The sequence below is a fragment of the Entelurus aequoreus genome, linkage group LG03 (assembly GCF_033978785.1).
Source record: "Entelurus aequoreus isolate RoL-2023_Sb linkage group LG03, RoL_Eaeq_v1.1, whole genome shotgun sequence".
In the NCBI taxonomy this organism is placed as follows: Eukaryota; Metazoa; Chordata; class Actinopteri; order Syngnathiformes; family Syngnathidae; genus Entelurus; species Entelurus aequoreus.
Window position 1 is genome coordinate 92,965,281 of NC_084733.1, and position 24,534 is coordinate 92,989,814.

A 24,534-nucleotide genomic window follows, 5' to 3' on the forward strand; every position below is an offset into this window, starting at 1 on the left:
CTGACCGATTTTTTTTTTTGTTTACATCCAACAGACTGCTCCAGCCTGTCACTCACCACGGCCCAGAGGTGCAAACATGTATTTGTTACCTGCCGATCTCCCCAGTGGTGAGGATGAGAGTGTGCCGCAGGTGGTCGTCTTTCTTCACCTTTGAGTTGTTGAAGGCATCTTTGAGACGAGCGACCAGCAGCTGGAACACGCGCGTGTGTGGTCAAAGAAGAAAAAAGAACACTGTAAATACTTCAATGAGCCACAAGGGAAAATTGTTCCACACAGTAGCTTCAGTTACAAAGGATGGAAAGGATAATGCACACACGGGCACGAAAAGATACATATGTAATATTTACATATTATATCATACTTGCCAACCCTCCCGGAATTCAGCCGGAGCTGGAGGCCACGCCCCCTCCAGCTCAATGCGGACAGCCTGTTTTCACGTCTGCTTTCCCACAATATAAACAGCGTGCCTGCCCAATCACGTTATAACTGTAGAATGATGGAGGGCGAGTTCTTGGTTTCTTATGTGGGTTTATTGTTAGGCAGTTTCATTAACGTCCTCCCAACAACAGCAGTCACGTTTTCGTCTACCGTAAAGCGGTTCCTCTGCCGTAAACAGCAATGTCGTGACACTCTTAAACAGGACAATACTGCCATCTACTGGATAGCCTCCGGAACACTGAAATTCAGGTATTTCTTTTATTTATATGTATAATAAAATACATTTAAAATATATATATATATATATATATATATATATATATATATATATATATATATATATATATATATATATATATATATATATATATATATATATATATATATATAGCTAGAATTCACTGAAAGTAAAGTATTTCATACATATATATATATGAAATATATATGAAATACTCAAGTTGGTGAATTCTAGCTGTAAATATACTCCTCCCCTCGTAACCACGCCCCCCGCCCCGTCCCACCCCCGACCACTCCCCACCCCACCTCCCGGAATCGGAGGTCTCAAGGTTGGCAAGTATGTATTATATATACAGTATATAATATATACTGATATATTATTACCAATTACCATGCACAATATTACAGTATATGTAACAGCTGCAGCAAGAAAAAGGGCAGCATGAAATAAAAAGTAGATCCAGCAGAAAATATAGTTTATAAACAAATACTTTCCGCTCTTACCTCACTCACGGAGCCGTCGTCGGAGCTCTGCGTGGGCTCGGTGAGCAGGAAACGCACCGACTGGCCGAGACCGGTTCTGACCCCCGCGTCGGGGTCCTCCATGAGGTCCATCAGGGCGCACAGGAAACTCCGGCTGTCGCGGTCGTCGCCGGCCAGACTGACGTGCTGGCAGAGGTGCGGCAACGCTTTCAGGAACGCTGAGTACGTCAAAGAAAATAAAGTCATGAACTTCTGTAGTGGATTGTCCGAAGCTTAAGCAGGCAACAAAAGTAGTTTAGTACAACAATTTTATTTACCCATTATCAGAAGTGCGGGTTGAAAGTGAGTTGGCCGTGCAGACAGACCACATGTTACTCCGGAGCCAACAAGACACACACAAGCCAAAATCACTTCCTAGTCCCGGTCTTCTGCCATTTTTTATATGTCTTTTGTGCGTCACTGTTTTTTATCTAGTGCGTCATGATTGTTTTGTTTTGGTTTGTCTGTTCCAAAACAACCTCGTATCTCTTAGTCATATTTGGAAAATCTAAACATTCTGTAGACAGGTTGGCATAACTCCATATTCACCTTTGTCCCACAACTGGTCCCATTCAATGGCACAAAATAGAAGAGAATTGAAAATGAGCGGACATTCTTAATAGACAAGAAATATAGGTCAAAAGGTCAGAAATTCTACGACGCTTCTTACATGGAAATCAACGACATGCTGCGATTCTAGCGGGGGGTTTATTCGGCTAAACCGCAAAGAGGAGGGGATTTTTCAAACTTGTGTAATGAGTTCCTTCTTTAACGTGTCCAGGGTGTACTCTGCAGACCACAAAAAGGGATCATCGGTAGAAAATGCGTGGATGGATGGAGTACAGTCTTTAAAATGAGTAACTATTTGGAGACATATACCAGGGGTCCCCAAACTACGGCCCGCCAGCGTCCAAAATCCGGCCTGCAGGTAGTCCCGAGTAAAAAAATGTTTATTTTTTTTAATTACCGTATTTTTCGGACTATAAGTCGCAATTTGTAGTTGTTCACTATTCTTTATTTATTTTAAATTGCCTTTCAAATGTCTATTCTTGGTGTTGGCTTTTATCAAATACATTTCCCCAAATAATTCCACTTATACTCCAGTGCGACTTATAAATGTTTTTTTCCTTCTTTAATATGCATTTTCGGCCGGTGCGACTTATACTCCGGAGCGACTTATACTCCGAAAAATACTGAGTTTTTTAATCTGTTCTTTCTAGCCCAGGGGTCACCAACCTTTTTGAAAGCAAGAGCTACTTCTTGGGTAGTGATTAACGCGAAGGGCTACCAGTTTGATACACACTTAAATAAATTGCCAGAAATAGCCAATTTGCTCAATTTACCTTTAACTCTATGTTATTATTAATGATTAATGATATTTACCCTTAATTGAACGGTTTAAAAGAGGAGAAAACACGAAAAAAATGACAATTAAATTTTGAAACATAGTTTGTCTTCAATTTCGACTCTTTAAAATTCAAAATTCAACCGAAAAAAAGAAGAGAAAAAAAAAACTAGTAATTTTTCCTGATTAAGGTTAATTTTAGAATTTGGATGACATGTTTTAAATAGGTTAAAATCCAATCTGCACTTTGTTAGAATATATAACAAATTGGACCAAGCTATATTTCTAACAAAGACAAATCATTATTTCTTCTAGATTTTCCAGAACAAAAATTTTAAAAGAAATTCAAAAGACTTTGAAATAAGATTTAAATTTGATTCTACAGATTTTCTAGATTTGCCAGAATAATTTTTTTGAATTTTAATCATAATAAGTTTGAAGAAATATTTCACAAATATTCTTCGTCGAAAAAACAGAAGCTAAAATGAAGAATTAAATTAAAATTGATTTATTATTCTTTACAATAAAAAAAATAAATTTACTTGAACATTGATTTAAATTGTCAGGAAAGAAGAGGAAGGAATTCAAAAGGTAAAAAGGTATATGTGTTTAAAAATCCTAAAATCATTTTTAAGGTTGTATTTTTTCTCTAAAATTGTCTTTCTGAAAGTTATAAGAAGCAAAGTAAAAAAAATGTATGAATTTATTTAAACAAGTGAAGACCAAGTCTTTAAAATATTTTCTTGGATTTTCAAATTCTATTTGAGTTTTGTCTCTCTTAGAATTAAAAATGTCGGGCAAAGCGAGACCAGCTTGCTAGTAGATAAATACAATTTAAAAAATAGAGGCAGCTCACTGGTAAGTGCTGCTATTTGAGCTATTTTTAGAACAGGCCAGCGGGCTACTCATCTGGTCCTTACGGGCTACCTGGTGCCCGCGGGCACCGCGTTGGTGACCCCTGTGCTAGCCCATCCATCAATACATTTTCTACTGCTTGTTACTCTCGGGGTCTCCTAGCCGCTCAAGCAAATCATATTGTCTAAAAATGCATTTTCCCATCGACGACATATATAAATATATATATATATATATATATATATATATACATATACAGTCATGGTCAAAGGTGTACATACACGTGTAAAGAACATCATGTCATGGCTGTCATGAGTTTAAAATCATTTCTACAACTCTTATTTTTTTGTGTGTGATTGGAGCACATACTTGTTGGTCACAAAACACATTCATGAAGTTTGCTTCATTTATTGGTTATGAATTTATTATGGTCTACTGAAAATGTGCTGGGTCAAAAGTATACATACAGCAACATACATGATCAATGTTAGTGATGTAGAAAAGCTACAATCAAATCAAATGAGCTTCACGGCCTCTTAACTTCATGTGAGTGATTATGATTGACGACACCTGTTGACTTCTCTGGGCTCATGTGATGCGGTCATTAAGACTCGCTTACAAACGCCACAATGGGAACGTCAAAGGAACTCAGCACAGATCTGAAAAAAAACGAATCATTGACTTGAACAAGTCAGGAAAGTCACTTGGAGCCATTTCAAGGCAGCTTAAGGTCCCAAGAGCATCTTTGCAGACCGTTGTTCGTAAGTATAAAGTGCATGGCACAGTTTTGTCACTGCCACGATCAGGAAGAAAACGCAAGCTATCACCTGCTGCTGAGAGAAAATTGGTCAGGATGATCAAGAGTCAACCGAGAACCAGCAAAAAGCAGGTCTGCAATGGATTGGAAGCTGCTGGAACACAGGTGCCAGTGTCCACAGTCTGAGAGGCTACCATGCAAGAAGGAAGCTCTTGCTCCAGAAGCCACACCTTAAGGCTCGTCTAAAGTTTGCTGCTGATCACATGGACAAAGATAAGACCTTCTGGAGGAAAGTTCTGTGGTCAGATGAAACAAAAATGGAGCTGTTTGGCGAAAATACCCAGCAATATGTTTGGAGGAGAAAAGGTGAGGCCTTTAATCCCAGGAACACCATTCCTACCGCAAAGAATGGTGGTGGTAGTATTATGCTCTGGGGCTGTTTTGCTGCCAATGGAACTGCTGCTTTACAGAGAGTAAATGGGACAATGAAAAAGGAGGATTACCCCCCCATTCTTCAGGACAAGCTAAAATCATCAGCCCGGAGGTTGGGTCTTGTTGGGTGTTCCAACAGGACAATGACCCCAAACACACCTCAAAAGTGGTCAAGGAATGGCTAAATCAGGCTAGAATGAAGGTTTTGGAACGGCCTTCCCAAAGTCCTGACTTAAAGGTGTGGACAATGCCGAAGAAACAAGTCCATGTCAGAAAAGCAACACATTTAGCTAAACTGCAGCAATTTTGTGGTCAAGTGGTCAAGCAGAAGCTTGTGGATGGCTACCAAAAGCGCCTTATTGCAGGTAAACTTGCCAAGGGACATGTAAGCAAATATTAACATTGCTGTATGTATACTTTTGATTAGTCACATTTTCAGTAGACCCATAATAAATTCATAAAAGAAGCAAAATTCTTTGTGACCAACAAGTATGTGCTCCAATCACTACATCACCACAAAATAAGAGTTGTAGAAATGATTGCAAAGTCAAGACAGCCATGACATGATGTCCTTTACACGTGTATGTACACTTTTGACCACCACTATATATATCCCGGCCCCTGGCCAAATTTTTGTTAACCCAATGCGGCCCACGGGTCCAAACGTTTGGGGACCCCTGACCTATACAGACAAAAGAGGCCGATACAAGTCAAAATGCCAAATATCAGCGCCGATGATATCTAATTAGAAGCATATATTGATTAGTAGGGTCACACACCTGTTTTCACACTACTTGCAGCTTGTGGCTGGAGCAGAGGAAGAAAGGGCTTGACAAACGACGCCTTCAAAGATGGGAGAGCATTCCCAGCATGCTCTTCTGCCAGAGCCAGGCGCACGCAGACCAGCTCTTCCGGACCAGCTGATTGGACGTCGGCGAGCAGCGAGAGTCCGGACTGGATGCAGCTCAGCTGACCCACGATCCTGCCAAGTTCCCTTTTCACCTCCTCGGACGTGTCCTCCAAGCTGGGACTGTGGACAGACAGCACAGGTGTGTCGGGACTACAGCGGGGGTGTCCAAACTTTTTCCACTGAGGGCCGCACACTGAAAAATCAAAGCAAGCGGGGGCCATTTTGATATTTTTTATTTTAAAAACCAATAAAATATATGTATAAAAAAGATACATTTAGGCCTCCACTCAGACTTGATCCCGGGGACCCCAAAAGGTTTTGGTCAAAAAGAATATTACAAATGTGTCATTATTTAGTATTATTATTCAAGGTTTAAATCTCTAGATCAACATTAGGTCTATCTGTCAATATAACGCTTTTAAAGATTTAAGTTGTATGCCATTTTTGTCAAGGAAAACCTTGTTTTTTTATGGAAAAAAACACAAAATATGCAATATTTTCCCCCAATAAAATTTTAAAGTGGAATGTTTGAGATTATATAAAAATTGGAGTCTTAAAAAGGTCAATAACTGATTTTAATTCATTATTTTTTTGAGCAATGACACTTAAAAAAAAAAAAGTCCCACTAAAATTATTGGGGATCCAAAAGAGTACTGCTCAGTGAAGTTAAAAAAATAAATCCAACATTTTTTTAAACTTTTACCACAATAGTCTCAAGATCAACTTCAGATCTATCCGTCAATTATCAGTTTTATTGTTGTTTTTGTTTTTTGTTTGTTCGTTTTAGGCCCTTCTTTTAAAAAACGTTGTTTTTTAAATGGCAACCAAAAAATATGCAACATTTTCCCCCCAAAAAGTGGAATATTTAATGTGAAGTAAATAGGTCAATAATTCATAACGACATTGATTTTGATTCTTTTTTTTTTTTTTAAGAAAGAAACAGCCTGCATGGCAGCTTTGTGTTATTAGAGTAAATAATGCAACATTTTCTTGTTACATTTCACCCGTTTGCTCTTTTATACCACTTTTTATGTTTTTTATTTTTTTTCCATCTTATTTTTAGAATGTGCCGTGGGGCCTCTAAAAAATTACCTGCGGGCCGCACTTTGGACACCCCTGGACTACAGAGTCCTGGTCCCCCAGCACACACAAAACCTACTGTAGAGTACTGGCCATCAGGTCCAGGTGGGCCTTCCCCAGGTGGTGAAGCAGGAGAGGGAAGGCTCTGACCGCCGCCGCTCTCACCGCCTCATCTCGGCCCTGCAGCGCGGCCGAAAAGACGCAGGCTCGCCAAGCTTGGCAGGCGGCGGGACGTAGGCGGGCCAGGAGCGTGACACACTGCGTCTGCACCTCGCTGGCTGGAAAACAAAGCGGTTAGACTTTGTTTGATATCAGTACTGCAAAGAGGAAGAGTGTGATGATAACCATAGAACAGGAAGTGAAGATTCAAGATTCAAGATGATTCATTGTCAATTCTTAACATGTACAAGACACATAAGAACTGAAAAGTAAATTTTCGGCACAGTCCCACTAAGAGCAGACATACGTTACAGCAGGGGTCACCAACGCGGTGCCCGCGGGCACCAGGTAGCCCGTAAGGACCAGATGAGTCGCCCGCCGGCTTGTTCTAAAAATAGCTCAAATAGCAGCACTTACCAGTGAGCTGCATCTATTTTTTAAATTGTATTTATTTACTAGCAAGCTGGTCTCGCTTTGCCCGACATTTTTAATTCTAAGAGAGACAAAACTCAAATAGAATTTGAAAATCCAAGAAAATATTTTAAAGACTTGGTCTTCACTTGTTTAAATAAATTCATTCATTTTTTTACTTTGCTTCTTATAACTTTCAGAAAGACAATTTTAGGGAAAAAATAAAACCTTAAAAATGATTTTAGGATTTTTAAACACATATACCTTTTTACCTTTTGAATTCCTTCCTCTTATTTCCTGACAATTGAAATCAATGTTCAAGTATTTTTTATTGTAAAGAATAATAAATAGATTTTAATTTAATTCTTCATTTTAGCTTCTATTTTTCCGACAAAGAATATTCGTGAAATATTTCTTCAAACTTATTATGATTAAAATTCAAAAAAATTATTCTGGCCAATCCAGAAAATCTGTAGAATCAAATTTAAATCTTATTTCAAAGTCTTTTGAATTTTAAAAAAAAATGTTGTTCTGGAAAATCTAGAAAAAATAGTCATTAGTCTTTGTTAGAAATATAGCTTGGTCAAATTTGCTATATACTCTAACAAAGTGTAGATTGGATTTTAACCTATTTAAAACATGTCTTTAAAATTGTAAAATTAATCTTAATCAGGAAAAATTACTAATGATGTTCCATAAAATATTTTTAAAAGTTTTTCTCTTCTTTTTTTCGGTTGAATTTTGAATTTTAAAGAGTCGAAATTGAAGACAAACTATGTTTCAAAATTGAATTGTCATTTTTTTCGTGTTTCCTCCTCTTTTAAACCGTTCAATTAAGGGTAAATATCATTAATTATTAATAATAACATAGAGTTAAAGGTAAATTGAGCAAATTGGCTATTTCTGGCAATTTATTGAAGTGTGTATCAAACTGGTAGCCCTTCGCATTAATCACTACCCAAGAAGTAGCTCTTGCTTTCAAAAAGGTTGGTGACCCCTGCGTTACAGGGAGACAAGACGGGACCGCCAACGGATCAGCCATTTTTACGGCGCTCCTTAAAAAAAGGTGGGAAAAAGGTGATATTGGGAAAGGGGGGGAAGAGTAAAAAAAATATCAGTCAAAGGCTGGACCCACGGGCGGGGGTCCAGACTGAGTCCAAGGGAAAAAAACCTCATTTGCAATGCACACATAAACACGTTACATTTAATCACGACAAACTCGCAACAGAGGGAGGGGGAGTTGGAGCAAACAAGCGGTGGTGAAGGCGTGGGGTGGGGGAGGGTGAGTGCAATTTAGGGCTGCAACTAACGATTAATTTGATCATCGATTAATCTGTCGATTATTACTTCGATTAATCAATTAATAATCGGATAAAAGAGACAAACTACATTTCTATCCTATCCAGTATTTTATTGGGAAAAAAAACAGCATACTGGCACCATACTTATTTTGATTATTGTTTCTCAGCTGTTTGTAAATGTTGCAGTTTATAAATAAAGGTTTAGTAAAAAAAAAAATTAAATTTTTTTTTTTTTTTTTTTTTTTTTAAAAATAAAAAAATAAAATAAAAAAACCTGCGCATGCGCATAGCATTATTCCAACGAATCAATGACTAAATTAATCGGCAACTATTTTAATAATCGATTTTAATCGATTTAATCGATTAGTTGTTGCAGTCCTAGTGCAATTATCTTGGGTGTGATGTTGTAATGTTTTTGTGGACTGAGGCCGATCTGCAAGAGTTCGACTCCAGGTGTTGTTGAGAGAGGGAGGTCAAAAGCGTCCATCGTTGAGGTGTCCTCGGGGGTCGTTTTTCCAGAACAGCCTGTTCCTGATAACACAGCGTCAAGGCCATTGGAGGGAGTCAAATCGTAGATTAGGATGTTGTTTTCCGCAAGCAGTCAAAAAAAAACAATGACTTGTTTGCTCTATTTGTCCATGCTGGTTTTTCTCAAATTCAATTAAATTTTCCTTCTTAGCAAACTTCTCCATGATGTGATCCATCTTGCGATTCAGTTCAGAAATCGCCGCTGTCTGTGATCCCACAGCCCTGCCCAAACCTTCCATTGCGACGAACAGCCTTTGGGCTCCTTGAGTGGCTGCCATCGTCTTACGAATTTTGCGATACACCAGAGCAATGCCCAGCCCAATCAGCAGGTGCCCCGCGATCATGGTTCCAAATAGGTAGATGTCTTCTTAGCAAACTTCTCCATGATGTGATCCATCTTGCGATTCAGTTCAGAAATCGCCGCAGTCTGTGATCCCACAGCCCTGCCCAAACCTTCCGTTGCGACGAACAGCCTTTGGGCTCCTTGAGTGGCTGCCATCGTCTTACGAATTTTGCGATACGCCAGAGCAATGCCCAGCCCAATCAGCAGGTTCCCCGCGATCATGGTTCCAAATAGGTAGATGTCTTCTTAGCAAACTTCTCCATGATGTGATCCATCTTGCGATTCAGTTCAGAAATCGCCGCAGTCTGTGATCCCACAGCCCTGCCCAAACCTTCCATTGCGACGAACAGCCTTTGGGCTCCTTGAGTGGCTGCCATCGTCTTACGAATTTTGCGATACACCAGAGCAATGCCCAGCCCAATCAGCAGGTGCCCCGCGATCATGGTTCCAAATAGGTAGATGTCTTCCGCGTCCTCGATGGAAAGGACTGAGAGGCACATGATTCTCCATTCATCCCAGGAATCTCTCACGTACCCCGCAGCAATGGTTCCATCAGGGCAGCCAGGCTCCCCCGAACCTCTTGTTGAAGTAGTTTGACTTTATCAATATTGCTACACTTGTATGACATGAAGTAATAAGGAATTGAAATGAGGACATCTTGAAAGTCAACCAGTACAGTTTGTATTAAAGATGTTCATGAAATAAATGCTGCTGTAATCTAAAAATCCCAACTTTTTGTGCACATTTAATACCCTTTTTCGTGTTCTTTTCATCGCTTATTTTAATACACGGTACATACTGGCCCTAGAACAGTATCATGGAGTTAGTGCCATCATGTACTCACAGAAGTGGAGCCTCTGCGCCAAGACCAGCACCCAGGGGGGGAATCCGGAACTTTTGTAGGCCGAGGACGACTTGAGGTCCGGCACCCACGGGAGCGACAGAAGCGCGCACGTCTGACGCTGGAGGCCGTCCTCGCCATGACCATAGCCTGCACGTAAAGTGGCCACTTGATTAGGTACACCGGGCCTTCCCAAAGACAACAATGGTTATGGTTTGGCTCACTAGTCAGGTAGACGACACAGTCCAGGACTCGGATGGTCATCTGGTAGTTTTCCTTAGCCCCGCCCTCCAACACTAATTGGCAGCAACTTAGCGACCTGCTCAGATTGTCAGCTGACACCCAAAGGAGAGGTCTGAGTGACGGGAGACAAAGTGTGGGTTACATGCGTGCTGATGAGCAAGGCACTGCAAAAAGCCAGTGTTCAAAAACAAGAAAAAAAAATACAAAAATGAGGGGTATTTTACTTAAACTAAGCAAAATTATCTGCCAATAGAGCAAGAAAATTTGGCTTTTCAAGACTTTCCAAAACAAGTCAAATTAGCTAACCTCAATGAACCTAAAAATACCTTAAAATTAGGGATGTCCGATAATGGCTTTTTGCCGATATTCCGATATTGTCCAACTCTTAATTACCGATATCAACCGATACCGATATATACAGTCGTGGAATTAACACATTATTATGCCTAATTTTGTTGTGATGCCCCGCTGGATGCATTAAACAATGTAACAAGGTTTTCCAAAATAAATCGACTCAAGTTATGGAAAAAAGTGCCAACATGGCACTGCCATTTTTATTATTGAAGTCACAAAGTGCTTTTTTTTTTTTTAACATGCCTCAAAACAGCAGCTTGGAATTTGGGACATGCTCTCCCTGAAATAATCCTGACACCCACTACAACTATGGGAAACACTGTAACACAGCCATCCTTTAAAGTGCATGAACATTCATAAAACTGCTTCAGTCTAGACTAGTAGATAACACAGCCATCCTTTAAAGTGCATGAACATTCATAAAACTGCTTCAGTCTAGACTAGTAGATAACACAGCCATCCTTTAAAGGGGGAAAAAAGGCACAAAACATAAATAAAACAGCTTCACTCAGTCCAGACTATTAGTCTATTTGTGCAACAGATGAAGCTAATTCTTTTCCTCTTTGTCATCACGTGTGAGAGGTGGATTTTTCTGAATGAAAACAAGCATCCGCAAGGGATTCTGGGTATTTGTTCTGTTGTGTTGTGTTTATGTTGTGTTACGGTGCGGGTGTTCTCCCGAAATGTGTTTGTCATTCTTGTTTGGTGTGGCTTCACAGTGTGGCGCATATTTGTAACAGTGTTAAAGTTGTTTATGCGGCCACCCTCAGTGTGACCTGTATGGCTTTGGATCAAGTATGCTTGCATTCGCTAGTGCGTGTGTCAAGGCGTAGATACTATGTGACTGGGCCAGTACGCAAAGGCAGCGCCTTCAAGGATTAATTGGCGCTCTGTACATCTTCCTGCGTCCGTGTACATAGCGGCGTTTTAGAGAGTCACAAATTTTACTTTTGGAAACCGATACCGATAATCTTGAAACCGATACCGATAATTTCCGATATTACTTTTTAAAGCATTTATCGGCCGATAAATTCGGCGGTCCGATATTATCGGACATCCCTACTTAAAATAAGTATATTCTCACTAATAACAAGTGCACTTTTCTTGGTAGAAAAAAAAGATAGACTTTTTTGCTCAATATGTTGAAAAATATTCTTAAATGAAGTAAATGCTAGTGCCATTATCTTGACATAATGATATGCGCTCGGCATTACATTTCTTGAAACCAGCAAACTTATACTAAAAACTAATTTATTGTTCTTAATGGAAAGGCAACAAGGCAACTGCTTGTTACTTTTGGGGTCTCCTAGCCGCTCAGGCAAATCATATTGTCTAAAAATGCATTTTTCCATGGATAACATGACATCATCGCGCCAAGTGCGTGATCTTTCAGTCAATTATGCCCGCCTGCAGCTCGTGCAGAACTCTGCTGCTCGTCTGCTAACACAGACCCGCAGACGTGAGCACATCACCCCTATATTAGCGTCCCTTCACTGGCTTCCTGTGCGTTACAGAATCAATTTTAAACTCCTTTTATTTGTTTTTAAATGTCTAAACAACCCTTCACCAACATATCTCTCCGACCTCCTTCAGCCTTACTGCCCCACCCGATCCCTAAGATCAGCCGATCAGCTGCTACTGACGGTCCCGGACACAAGGCTGAAGCTTAGAGGTGACAGAGCTTTCGCCACTGCTGCTCCCAAGCTCTGGAAGGACCTACCTCTTAGTGTTAGACAAGCCTCCTCTCTTCCTGTTTTTAAATCTCTCTTAAAAACATACTTTTATTCCATGGCTTTTAACACTGAGTGATATCCATCCTGCAATGGCGCCCCATAATACACCTGCTGTCAACCTGTTTTTATGTTTTATTTATTTATTTTTTATCGTGTTCTGTTTGTGTTCTGTTGTGTTTGTTCGGTTCTCGTATTATTTTTAACCTGCCCATTGTACAGCACTTTGGCTACCCCTGTGGTAAATTTTAAATGTGCTTTATAAATAAAGTTGATTTGATTTGATTTGAATTAGCGTGCATATATACAGCCCGGCCACCGGCCAAAATCTTTTTAATTGTAGTTTTGAGGAATTTATCTGAATGTGCATGAACTATTTCTGTTCAAAATTGTTTGAAATGTTAAATGTTTAAATATTAACTGTCAGTTTGCTGTACTGTGCCAACTGTACTACTATTTGAGTACTTGTTTTCTATTGTTTCATTGAAAATAAAAGAGGAAAGTCCATTTGGCTGTCATCTGTTTTAATTATGAGACACAATTGTGTCAAAATCATGATTTTTTTTTTCCATGCTTGAAAAAAGAAATGATGACTTTAAAAAAGTAGTTTTATACTTGTGAGTGTTGATGACACAGCTTTGCAACACTTGATATTCTAGTTTCAAGCATGTTTTACTCAATATAGGTCATCAAATCTCAGCAACAAGCTGTAATATCTTACTGAGATCATTTAGGACCAAAACCCTTAAAACAAGTATAAGACACTAACATAAAATCTGCTTAGTGAGGAGAAGTATCTTATCAGACAGAAAATAAGCAAACATCACCCTTATTTGAGATATGTCATCCAACTTAGACTTCAATTTTTGCAGTGTAGTGCCTCACCTGCCGGGTGAAAAGCAGACGGTCACCAGACGGAGGAAGAGCACCAGACCCCGCAGAGCACACTCGGGTTCCTTGGGGTCAGAGTTCAAGAGCGCCAACAGCTCGTCCAAGCGGCTGCTGACCACGGCCCAGAGCGGACTGCGAGCACGCATGTCCACCTCGCTTCTGGACACAAACATCCACTGTACTCACACCTTGTTCCACTACAAAGTCCATTAGACTCACTTTGACGACGATGATGACGGAATTGCAACTTTGCAGACTTTCTTGGCAACGGGCTCCACCTCGTCCATCTGCCGCATCACCATGGCAACCTCTGCTTTCAGCGCGGCTCGGAGGAAGCCCTCAGCGTACTGCAAGACAAGAAATAATCTTCCTGGTTGCACCACACCACATTCCTTAAAGCAGAGTGTGAACCCACTGATCCAAATAGCAGGTTAGGCAGGATAACTTGAGTGTACAGTACACACCTTCTCTTCTTTATGTTCATGACTATTTACATTGTAGATTGTCTCATCAAAACTATGAATGAACACATGTGGAGTTATGTTGTAGTAGAATTTCTGACCTTTGACCTATATTTCATGTCTGTCAAGAATGTATGCTCATTTGATTTCTCTTCTATTCTGTGTCCCCGGGTGTGGGACAAAAGTGAATATTAAGTCGTGCCAACCTGTCTACAGAATGTTTTGGTTGTTTGGGTATGATTGGGGAGTCCAAGGACGTTACAAAAACAATCATGACGCACGAGATAAAAACAGTGACGCACAAGAGACATATAAAAAATGGCAGAAGACCGGGACTCGAGAGAGATTTTGGCTGGTGTGTGTCTTGTGTGCTCCGGAGTACCTTGTGTCTGCTTGCACGGACAACTCAATTCAACCTGCACTTCTGATAATGGGTAAATAAATTTGTTGTACTAAACTACTTTTGTTGCCTGCTTAAGCTTCGGACAATCCACTACACAAATTGGCGTCACGAACAGGATGGCCAGAAGCTACAGGTCGACAGCCGCTCCCGCTCTCTTTTCCAGGCAGACAGTGTGTTGCACGCGCGCATCACAAGGTAAGCAGTTTGGTTAAAGTGTAAACATTTTCTGCCTGGAGAGAGCCGGATCGATAAGACTAATTGCTGAATCTGTTTTTGATAAAAGATAGGTTTAGTCAGGTTCTCCAAAAACAACCTGGAATGGGGTAAATTATGGTTGGATTGAGTTGTTTTATATGTGATTATTTGTCTGTGTGTTTGTTGAAAACTTGTGATTTCTTGTTTTTAACATAAGGGGATTGTTATTAGAATTTTGGTGGTTTGGAGTGTTGAAAGAAAAGCATACACTATGTGAGATGAAAAATTTCTTTTAACCTCTTCATCTTCTGTCGTTGTTGGCAGAGGATGCTTTTTTCTGCAAGTACATTAGGTTAGCCGGAGTTGGACACAGCGAAATTTAAGGCAAGATTTGCTAACTGGTGTGACATTTGGCCCACACAAATTTATGACGTCTATGAAGGTCCTACGTATATGTCTATGTGGAAGCTGCAGCCGGGTAAAAAGCCTGATATAAGGTGATCGTTCAGTGACTCCGGTAAAGGAGATCAACTGAGCCAAGATGTCACGAATTTGGAAATTTGCTGCAGTATAGATGGATAAGAGTTAAGGGCTCCATATGGTAAAGCCTTGGTGAAACTATATGGACTGACCAGACACGATGTACTGTAGGATTGTTGGGTGATTCCTAGTGATTCTACAGCGCCTTAGGCCGGTTATCCGTGTTGGTCAGGAAGGAAAAGCAGGGTTTGCTCCGCTAAACGGGTTAATCGCCGTTATATGAGTAAGAATGACCTGCGTTTGTGTTATGAGACGGCCGATTCCACAAAAGCACGCGTGCAAAGTTGTTTATATTGGTATATTGGTCCGGACCAGAAAAAAAAAAGGTGAAAAATAACTGAAAACATGTTTTATATCCTAGTTTCTTTACAATAGCCACCCTTTGCTCCGATTACTGCTTTGCACACTCTTGGCATTCTCTCCATGAGCTTCAAGCACACCTGTGAACTACCTCTTGAAGCTCATTCCAGCTTGTACTAAATGGCGGCGCGGTGTTTGTACTATCTACTTTTGTTTAGTGTTCCCAACAAGAAAACAGTGTGATAAATGTGCGACTTATTACAAAAGCCAAAAGCAGTGAAGTTGTCACGTTGTGTAAATGGCAAATAAAAAGAGAATACAACAAATCCTTTTCAACTTATATTCAATTGAATAGACTGCAAAGACAAGATATTTCATGTTCACACTGAGAAACTTTGTTATTTTTTGCAAATATTAGCTCATTTGGAATTTGATGCCTGCCTCATGTTTAAAAAAAGCTGGCACAAGTGGCAAAAAAAGAGTGAGAAAGTTGAGGAATGCTCGTCAAAGACTTATTTGGAACATCCCACAGGTGAACAGGCTAATTGGGAACAGGTGGGTGCCATGATTGGGTATAAAAGCAGCTTCCATGAAATGCTCAGTCATTCACCAACAAGGACGGGGGCGAGGGTCACCACTTTGTCAACAAATGCCTGAGCAAATTGTTGAAGAACAACATTTCTCAAGCGGCTACGCTTGAGAAATTACGCTCCGTAATATCATCAAAAGGTTCAGAGAATCTGAAGAAATCACTGCACGTAAGCCTTGGATCCCTCAGGTGGTACTGCATCAAAAACCCACATCAGTGTGTAAAGGATATCACCACATGGGCTCAGGAACACTTCGGAAAGCCACTGCCAGTAACTACAGTTGGTCGCTACATCTGTAAGTGCAAGTTAAAACTCTACTATGCAAAGCCAAAGCCATTTATCAACAACACCCAGAAACGCCGCCGGCTTCGCTGGGCCCGAGCTCATCCAGGATGGACTGATGCAAAGTGGAAAAGTGTTCTGTGGTCAGACGAGTCCACATTTCAAATTGTTTTTGGAAACTGTGAACGTCGTTGAACAACTTAAGCTGTACATCAAGCAAGAATGGGAACGAATTCCACTTCAAAAATGTGTCTCCTCACTTCCCAAACCTTTACTGAGTGTTGTTAAAAGGAAAGGCCATGTAACACAGTGGTAAAAATGCCTTTTTTGCAAAGTGTTGCTGCCATTAAATTCTAAGTTCATGATTATTTGCAAAACATAAAAAAGTTTACCAGTTCCAACGTGAAATATCTTGTCTTTGCAGTCTATTCAATTGAATATAAGTTGAAAAGGATTTGTTGTATTCTCTTTTTATTTACCATTTACACAACGTGACAACTTCACCGCTTTTGGCTTTTTGTAAATACAAATAATACCTCAGCTTGGTTTTCTGCTCCCACGGTGCGTGCCAGCATCCCGCAGACCTCGGCGACTCGCCGTCTCTGCAGCAACCCGGCGTCCCCGTACCCCTCCGTGCGTGCCAGCGTGAAGCCAAACAGGTGACACAGCGACTGGGCGACTTCCGTCCCCGAGGCGGCGCCAGCCTCGCCCACAGAACACACGCACTCAAACAGCTGCGACAGGTGGGCGGCTTCAAACGGCGTGCAAGCGTCACCCGGCGAGCAAAACACGCATCGCGTCAGGCGGAGCAGCTCGCCGTCGTACGGTTGTTGCACGCTCGCCGTAGTTGGGTGCGTCTCCAGCAAGTGGAGGAAGGCGGCGAAGAACTCGTGCCCCTGCGCCTCGGGGAAACCCCGCAGCTCCACCTGCTGCCTCAGCATCACCATGGCGAGCGTCCTCAGACGGATGTTGCCGTTGGCCAAAATGGAGCAGGCGGTCTCCCAGGTGACGCGGAGGTCGCCCGGGGAGACGACTCCCTTCACGGCGTCTGTCAGCACGCCCAGCGTGGCGGCGGCCAGCGTCTCTAAGGCCGACGGCGAGGCCAGTAAAAGAGGCGAAGGGGTGAGGTAGGCGCACGGCGATGACACGGCGAAGGCGTCGAGCGCCGCCGGCCACCGGCTGGGCGTGCGAGTCCCAGCGAGCGAGGCCACGTGTGCGCACAGGATGGCGCCGAGTTCCCGCGCCAGGAGAACGAGGTCCTGTGCCAGGCGGCTGAAGATGAACGGAGCCCGGACCCTCAGAGTGTGCATGAGCGAGCGCAGCACGGCGCCGACGCGGCTGTGGATCACGTCGCAGTCGGGGGCCGCCGCCACGCGCAGCAGACGCACCATCACCCATTTGCTGAAGTCTGTGGACACAAAGTGTGGACCATTAAAGTCACGTCTCAACGTGGGAGGGGTCCTCCTACCCGTGCAGCTCCGGGTGGCGTGCGGGTACTCTGCAGGCGGGCAGGCGGGGTTGGCGAACATGAGCGAGGATGATTTGATGATGTGCTGCACAAAGTCCAGCAGCATGACACAGGCGGGCTCTGACGACGACTTCTTGTTCAGCCCGAGTGACACTGATAAAGGAAGCAGATGACAAACAAAATCAATTGTCTTGCAAAGCAGAGCGCTCCCGTCATAATACACAATCTTTGACTATAAAAATATATATATATATAATATATATATATATATTATATAATTATATATATTAATTAATTGTATATATTATATATATAATTAATTATAATAATTATATATATTAATTAATTATATATAATATATATATATAATTATATATATATATAAAATATATATATATATATAGAATATATATATTAATTAATTATATATATTATATAATTATATATATTATATAATTATATATTATATATATATATATATATATATATATATATATATATATATATATATATATATATATATATATATATATATATATATATATATATATATATATATATATATAATATAATAACCCTTGTTTTTTCTCTTTTAATGTATGACTAGGGTTGGTTGTGCACAAATAATTGGAAAAGCTGATATATAGCATACAACAAATGGAATTGTGGCTTTTTTTTATATATATACACACCTTTATTTATAAAGTTAAACATTTACAAACAAACCTATGAACAAGGACAATAAAACAAGTACAAAAACAGTACAAAACAGCGCCAGGGGGTTGTTAATTCAATAAAGTAACTGGATGAGTCAATTCCCGAAGGAATTGCGTGTGAATGCTCCAAGTTGAACTGAAATCCAGGATTTTTTTTTTAGAATTGTTGAAGTAGAGCACACAATTCCCAAACAGGCTGAATATTTTCACCACAAAATATTTTGACCACCAATTTGCTGCAGTTCAGCTAAATGTGTTGCTTTTCTGACATGGACTTGTTTCTTCAGCATTGTCCACACCTTTAAGTCAGGACTTTGGGAAGGCCATTCTAAAACCTTCATTCTAGCCTGATTTAGCCATTCCTTGACCACTTTTGAGGTGTGTTTGGGGTCATTGTCCTGTTGGAACACCCAACAAGACCCAAACTCCGGGCTGATGATTTTAGCTTGTCCTGAACAATTTGGAGCTAATCCTCCTTTTTCATTGTCCCTTTTAAAGCAGCACTTCCATTGTGGGAATTTTTTCAGTTCAACAAACAACTTTGGGTTTTTTTGTCCTGATTAAGAGGAATTATTTGACAGTTGGAGTGGGTTGAAAAGTAGTCACCAGAAAAAAGGGTGGAAATAGGGCTTTGCAAAAAATGGAATTCTGGAAAATCCTGGAATTGTTTTGAACTTGGAAAAAGGATAGTTTGAATGTCCAGGATGAGTGGAATGTGTTGAAGGTGGAATGGTTGGAACAGGTTGAAAAATGTGGAAATTGTGCAACTTGGAAAAATGTCGCATTCATTTTGAATGGGGAAAAATGTCCCTGAAACCTGGGAATTCTTGGAAATCCGGTAATTTTTTAAAAATTGTTGAAGGAGAGCACACCATTTTGAAAAATGTGGGAAATTGTGCAACTTGGAAAAATGTCCCATTCATTTTGAATGGGGAAAATGTCCCTGAAAACTGGGAATTTTTGGAAATCCGGGAATTTTTTAAAAATTGTTGGAGAGCACACCATTTTGAAAAATGTGGAAATTGTGCAACTTGGAAAAATATCCTATTCATTTTGAATGGGGAAAAATGTCCCTGAAAACTGGGAATTCTTGGAAATCCGGGAATTTTTTTTAAATTGTTGAAGGAGAGCACACAATTTTGAAAAATGTGGAAATTGTGCAACTTGGAAAAATTTCGCATTCATTTTGAATGGGGAAAAATGTCCCTGAAAACTGGGAATTTTTGGAAATCCGGGAATTTTTTTTAATTGTTGAAGAAGAGCACACCATTTTGAAAATGTTGAATATTTTGGAATTGGAACGGTTTGAATCGGATGAAAAATTGTGGAACTTTGAAAAATGTCCCATTGATTTCAATGGGACATTTCATGAAAATGTGTGAATTTTGGGAAAAGCAGGTTTTTTTTAGAAAATGTTAAAAGACTTGAATTTGGAGCTAATCCTCCTTTTTCATTGTCCCATTTAAAGCAGCAGTTCCATTGTGGGAATTTTTCCAGTTCAACAAACAACTTTGTTTTTTTTGTCCTGATTAAGAGGAATTATTTGACGGTTGAAGTGGGTTGAAAAGTAGTCGCCAGAAAAAAGGGTGGGAATAGGGCTTTGCAAAAAATGGAATTCTGGAAAATCCTGGAATTTTTTTGAACTTGGAAAAAGGATAGTTTGAATGTCCAGGATGAGTGGAATGTGTTGAAGGTGGAATGGTTGGAACGGGTTGAAAAATGTGGAAATTGTGCAACTTGGAAAAATGTCGCATTCATTTTGAATGGGGAAAAATGTCCCTGAAAACTGGGAATTCTTGGAAATCCGGTAATTTTTTAAAAATTGGTGAAGGAGAGCACACCATTTTGAAAATGTTGAATATTTTGGAGTTGGAACGGTTTGAATCGAATGAAAAATTGTGGAACTTTGAAAAATGTCCCATTGATTTCAAATGGGACATTTCATGAAAATGTGTGAATTTTGGGAAAAGCAGGATTTTTTTTTTAGAAAACGTTAAAATTTGGATTTTTGAATTTGGAGCTAATCCTCCTTTTTCATTGTCCCATTTAAAGCAGCAGTTCCATTGGCAGCAAAACAGGCCGAGAGTATAATACTACTAGGGGTGTGGGAAAAAATCGATTCGAATTCAAATCGCCATTCTCACGTTGTGCGATTCAGTATCGATTCTCATTTTTCAAAAATCGATTTTCTTTTTTATTATTATTATTATTTTATTTTTTTTAAAATATTTTTATTAATCAATCCAACAAAACAATACACAACAATACCATAACAATGCAATCCAATTCCAAAAGCAAACACTCAGAAGTGCAATAAACAGCAATTGAGAGGAGACACAAACACCACACACAACAATTGAGAGGAGACACAAACACCACACAGAACAAACCAAAAGTAGTGAAACAAAAATGAATATTATCAACATCAGTATCAATATTAGTTACAATTTCAACATAGCAGTGATTAAAAATCCCTCATTGACATTATCATTAGACATTTATAAAAAAAAAGAACAATAGTGTCACAGTGGCTTACACTTGCATCGCATCTCATAAGCTTGACAACACACTGTGTCCAATATTTTCACAAAGATAAAATAAGTCATATTTTTGCTTCATTTAATAGTTCAAACAAATGTACATTATTGCAATCAGTTGATAAAACATTGTCCTTTACAATTATAAAAGCTTTACTACTTTGCTTGCATGTCAGCAGACTGCTGAAATCTATGTATTGAATCAATAGAGAATCCTTTTGAATCGGGAAAATATCGTTTTTGAATCGAGAAAAATCGATTTATAATCGAATCGTGACCCCAAGAATCGATATTGAATCGAATCGTGGGACACCCAAAGATTCACAGCCCTAAATACTACCACCACCATGCTTGACGGTAGGCACGGTGTTCCTGGGATTAAAGGCCTCACCTTTTCTCCTCCAAACATATTGCTGGGTATTGTGGCCGATTTGTGTTTCATCTGACATCACATGGACAAAGGTAACACTTTCTGGAGGAAAGTTATGTTACCAAATATTAACATTGCCGTATGTATACTTTTGACCCAGCACATTTGCTCACATTTTCAGTAGACCCATAATAAATCGCTCTATCGCAAAAAAATTAGATTTAAATTTAGGAAACTCAAGACAGCCATGACGTTATGTTCTTTACAAGTGTATGTAAATATATATATATATATATATATATATAGTAATGTGTACAGTTATAGGCTGTAATTGTGGCTTATTGACATACAGAAATAACTAGTGTGACCAAAAACATTTGATGACGTCATAATTAGGCGCCGAGGACGCAAAACGACTTGGTAGACTTAACAATGCCCACTAAATAGATAAATACTCACCTGGTGGTGACAATTTTGATAACGTATATATGAATACAATATATATATAAATATAAAGACGCGTTATGGGAGAGTTTATTCCGACTCACCGGCATCCACGTCGGTCAGGATGCGGTCGATAAACTGACACAGAATCTCCCGCGCTTTCTGTACAGCCTGCTCGTATTCCCGCGCACTGGCACTGAAACAACACATTTAATATTTAATATACACTTTAATTAATCATGTCTCGCCACGTGTCGCTCTTCCAGAAACACGTGTTTACGTTGAGCTAGCATAGCCGTCTTAGCCGCAGTTTACCTCGCAAGCTCCTGTAAAGCAGGAATCATCGCAGACATCTCCAGACCCTCCATGGTCGCAGAATAATCTTCTACGGATTCACATTGACGGCTTGGAAAGAGCACAGCCCGCACCTACTTTTTGTCAGAAAGTTTCGCTCCAAAGTGACGTTTCTGTTTTGGTAAGGAAGCCGACGAGGGTCAGAAAAGTACAGCAGCCGCGCATGCGCACTGGTATATTTGATGTATCTTTCTTTTTTTCTTTTTTTTTTTACTGTCCAGCTTCTCAGGAAAATCATATTGTTGATGTAGATACTTGTCTTGTTGCCTTATTTGTATTTGACTTTATTAAATGGATTTATATAAATTATTTGGTGCAGCCGGAGGGGATAGAAGGAGGGACAAACAAAGAGAGACGACAACAACAGCAGCAAACACAACAATAACAACAACAATAATAATAATAACAACAACAACAATAGAACAACATCCGCAAATAGGATATGTAAAAATATGATGGTAAAAGCAGGCCCGGCCCTAACCAATCTGGCGCCCTCGGCAAGATTTTAATATATGAAATACAATATTTTTTACATACATAAACACAAAATAAAACGTGTCAACAAGTTGCATAAAATAAATTAAAAATACAATATAAATAAGGCACTGCACAAAACAAGATATCAAACCAGTATGACTTTAACAACTATATTCCAAAAAAAGGGGATCCTACAGAGTTCTCTATTTGTGCTTTTTAATATTGCATTAACTAGAATGACTTACAAATGACTGTACACCAGGGAGTATTGTAATTACCTAACGTTACATTATTATTTTCCATAACAATTTAGCCCCCTCCACAATATTAACCCGACGTTAAAACAGAACTAGCTATTTATTGATTAGCAATTGCCGAATCATGTAACATTAGCTTAATGCTAAAAAGCCAGGTTACTATCACATTCTGTAACAGACAAATAATTTCATGTAGGCTAACGTTACCTCCCTGCTACCTCTGTCTTTTTCTCGTTTCTCCTCTTCTTTTCTCTTTTTTCTTCCCTGGGCACCTGACAGTTTTGGCCGTTTTGACATCTTGTGTTGATTTTTTTATGTGGTGACGTCCAATCGGCCGATTAATGCTTCAAAATGTAATATCGGAAATGATCGTGCCGGGGGGGGGGGGGGGGCGTAATGTTGTAACAAATAATATTGCTATTAAATAGGCTTTACTTTGCATTTTAATTAACGTGGGATTATTTTATGTTTTTAGAAACAATAGTACCAACTTTTTTTTTTTTTTTTTTTCCTCCAACATTTGTGGCACTGGCGTGGCGCCCCCTGATGGACGGCGCCCTTAGCATTTGCCTATACGGCCTATGCCACGGGCCGGCCCTGGGTAAAAGTGATAGCAAAGAAGCAGTTAGTGAAATAAATAATAATACAGAAATGACAATGAACATTATTACACTACAGCAATACAAATACCAATAGAAATAGCACTGTTGATAATGAATAATAACAATAATTACCTCTTTTATCAACAATACAATTGTTCAAATTAGAGATGTCCGATAATATCGGCCTGCCGATATTATCGGCCGATTAATGCTTTAAAATGTAATATCGGAAATGATCGGTATCGTTTTTTTTATTATCAGTATCGGTTTTTTATTTTGATTAAATCCACATAAAAAACACAATATACACTTACAATTAGTGCACCAACCCAAAAAACCTCCCTCCCCCATTTACGCTCATTCACACAAAAGGGTTGTTTCTTTCTGTTATTAATATTCTGCTTCCTACATTATATATCAATATATATCAATACAGTCTGCAAGGGATACAGTCCGTAAGCACACATGATTGTGCGTGCTGCTGCTCCACTAATAGTACTAACCTTTAACACTTAATTTTACTCATTTTCATTCATTACTAGTTTCTATGTAACTGTTTTTATATTGTTTTACTTTCTTTTTTATTCAAGAAAATGTTTTTAATTTATTTATCTTATTTTATTTTATGAATTAAAAAAAAAAGGACTTTATCTTCACCATACCTGGTTGTCCAAATTAGGCATAATAATGTGTTAATTCCACGACTGTATATATCGGTATCGGTTGATATCGTTATCGGTAATTAAAGAGTTGGACAATATCGAAATATCGGATATCGGCAAAAAGCCATTATCGGACATCCCTAGTTCAAATGCAACAATACAATATATGTAATGACAACTTGAAATACAAAATAAAGCAGATGAATGGAGGGGAAGAAAGAGAAGCCATTTATATTAACCTTGTAGATTGTTATAGTAACAATAGGTTGACCTTTGTATCATTATGTATCATTTATAATCAAGGCAACTTCATTTATAGAGCACAATTCGTACGGAAGGCAATTTGAGTTGCTATACAGACAAGTACTGTACAAGAAGGCAAAATAAAAAAATCATAAAAGTAATCATAATTCATACCATACCGTACCAACTTTATTTATAAAGCCCTTTAAAAACAACCAAAGTTGAAGAACAAAGGTCTGTACACCACAAAATAAAC

At 39.4% G+C, this 24,534-nt stretch overlaps 1 protein-coding gene across 1 annotated transcript in view; it reads right to left on the reverse strand.

Moving 5' to 3' along the window:
- The window catches only part of atr (ATR serine/threonine kinase), a 95,564-nt gene extending 73,379 nt beyond the window's left edge, over nucleotides 1–22,185 (reverse strand). Inside the window, exons 1-12 of the mRNA XM_062043255.1 lie at nucleotides 21,999–22,185; nucleotides 21,788–21,879; nucleotides 17,617–17,769; nucleotides 16,685–17,556; nucleotides 13,597–13,724; nucleotides 13,372–13,536; nucleotides 10,384–10,514; nucleotides 10,163–10,309; nucleotides 6,656–6,854; nucleotides 5,366–5,616; nucleotides 1,180–1,376; nucleotides 90–190 (exon numbers count right to left, since the gene is read on the reverse strand). Coding sequence (XP_061899239.1) covers nucleotides 90–190; nucleotides 1,180–1,376; nucleotides 5,366–5,616; nucleotides 6,656–6,854; nucleotides 10,163–10,309; nucleotides 10,384–10,514; nucleotides 13,372–13,536; nucleotides 13,597–13,724; nucleotides 16,685–17,556; nucleotides 17,617–17,769; nucleotides 21,788–21,879; nucleotides 21,999–22,051 — 2,489 coding nt within the window. The 5' untranslated portion in view covers nucleotides 22,052–22,185. The remainder of the gene's footprint in view (nucleotides 1–89; nucleotides 191–1,179; nucleotides 1,377–5,365; nucleotides 5,617–6,655; nucleotides 6,855–10,162; nucleotides 10,310–10,383; nucleotides 10,515–13,371; nucleotides 13,537–13,596; nucleotides 13,725–16,684; nucleotides 17,557–17,616; nucleotides 17,770–21,787; nucleotides 21,880–21,998) is intronic.
- Between the last annotated feature and the right edge of the window lie 2,349 nt (nucleotides 22,186–24,534).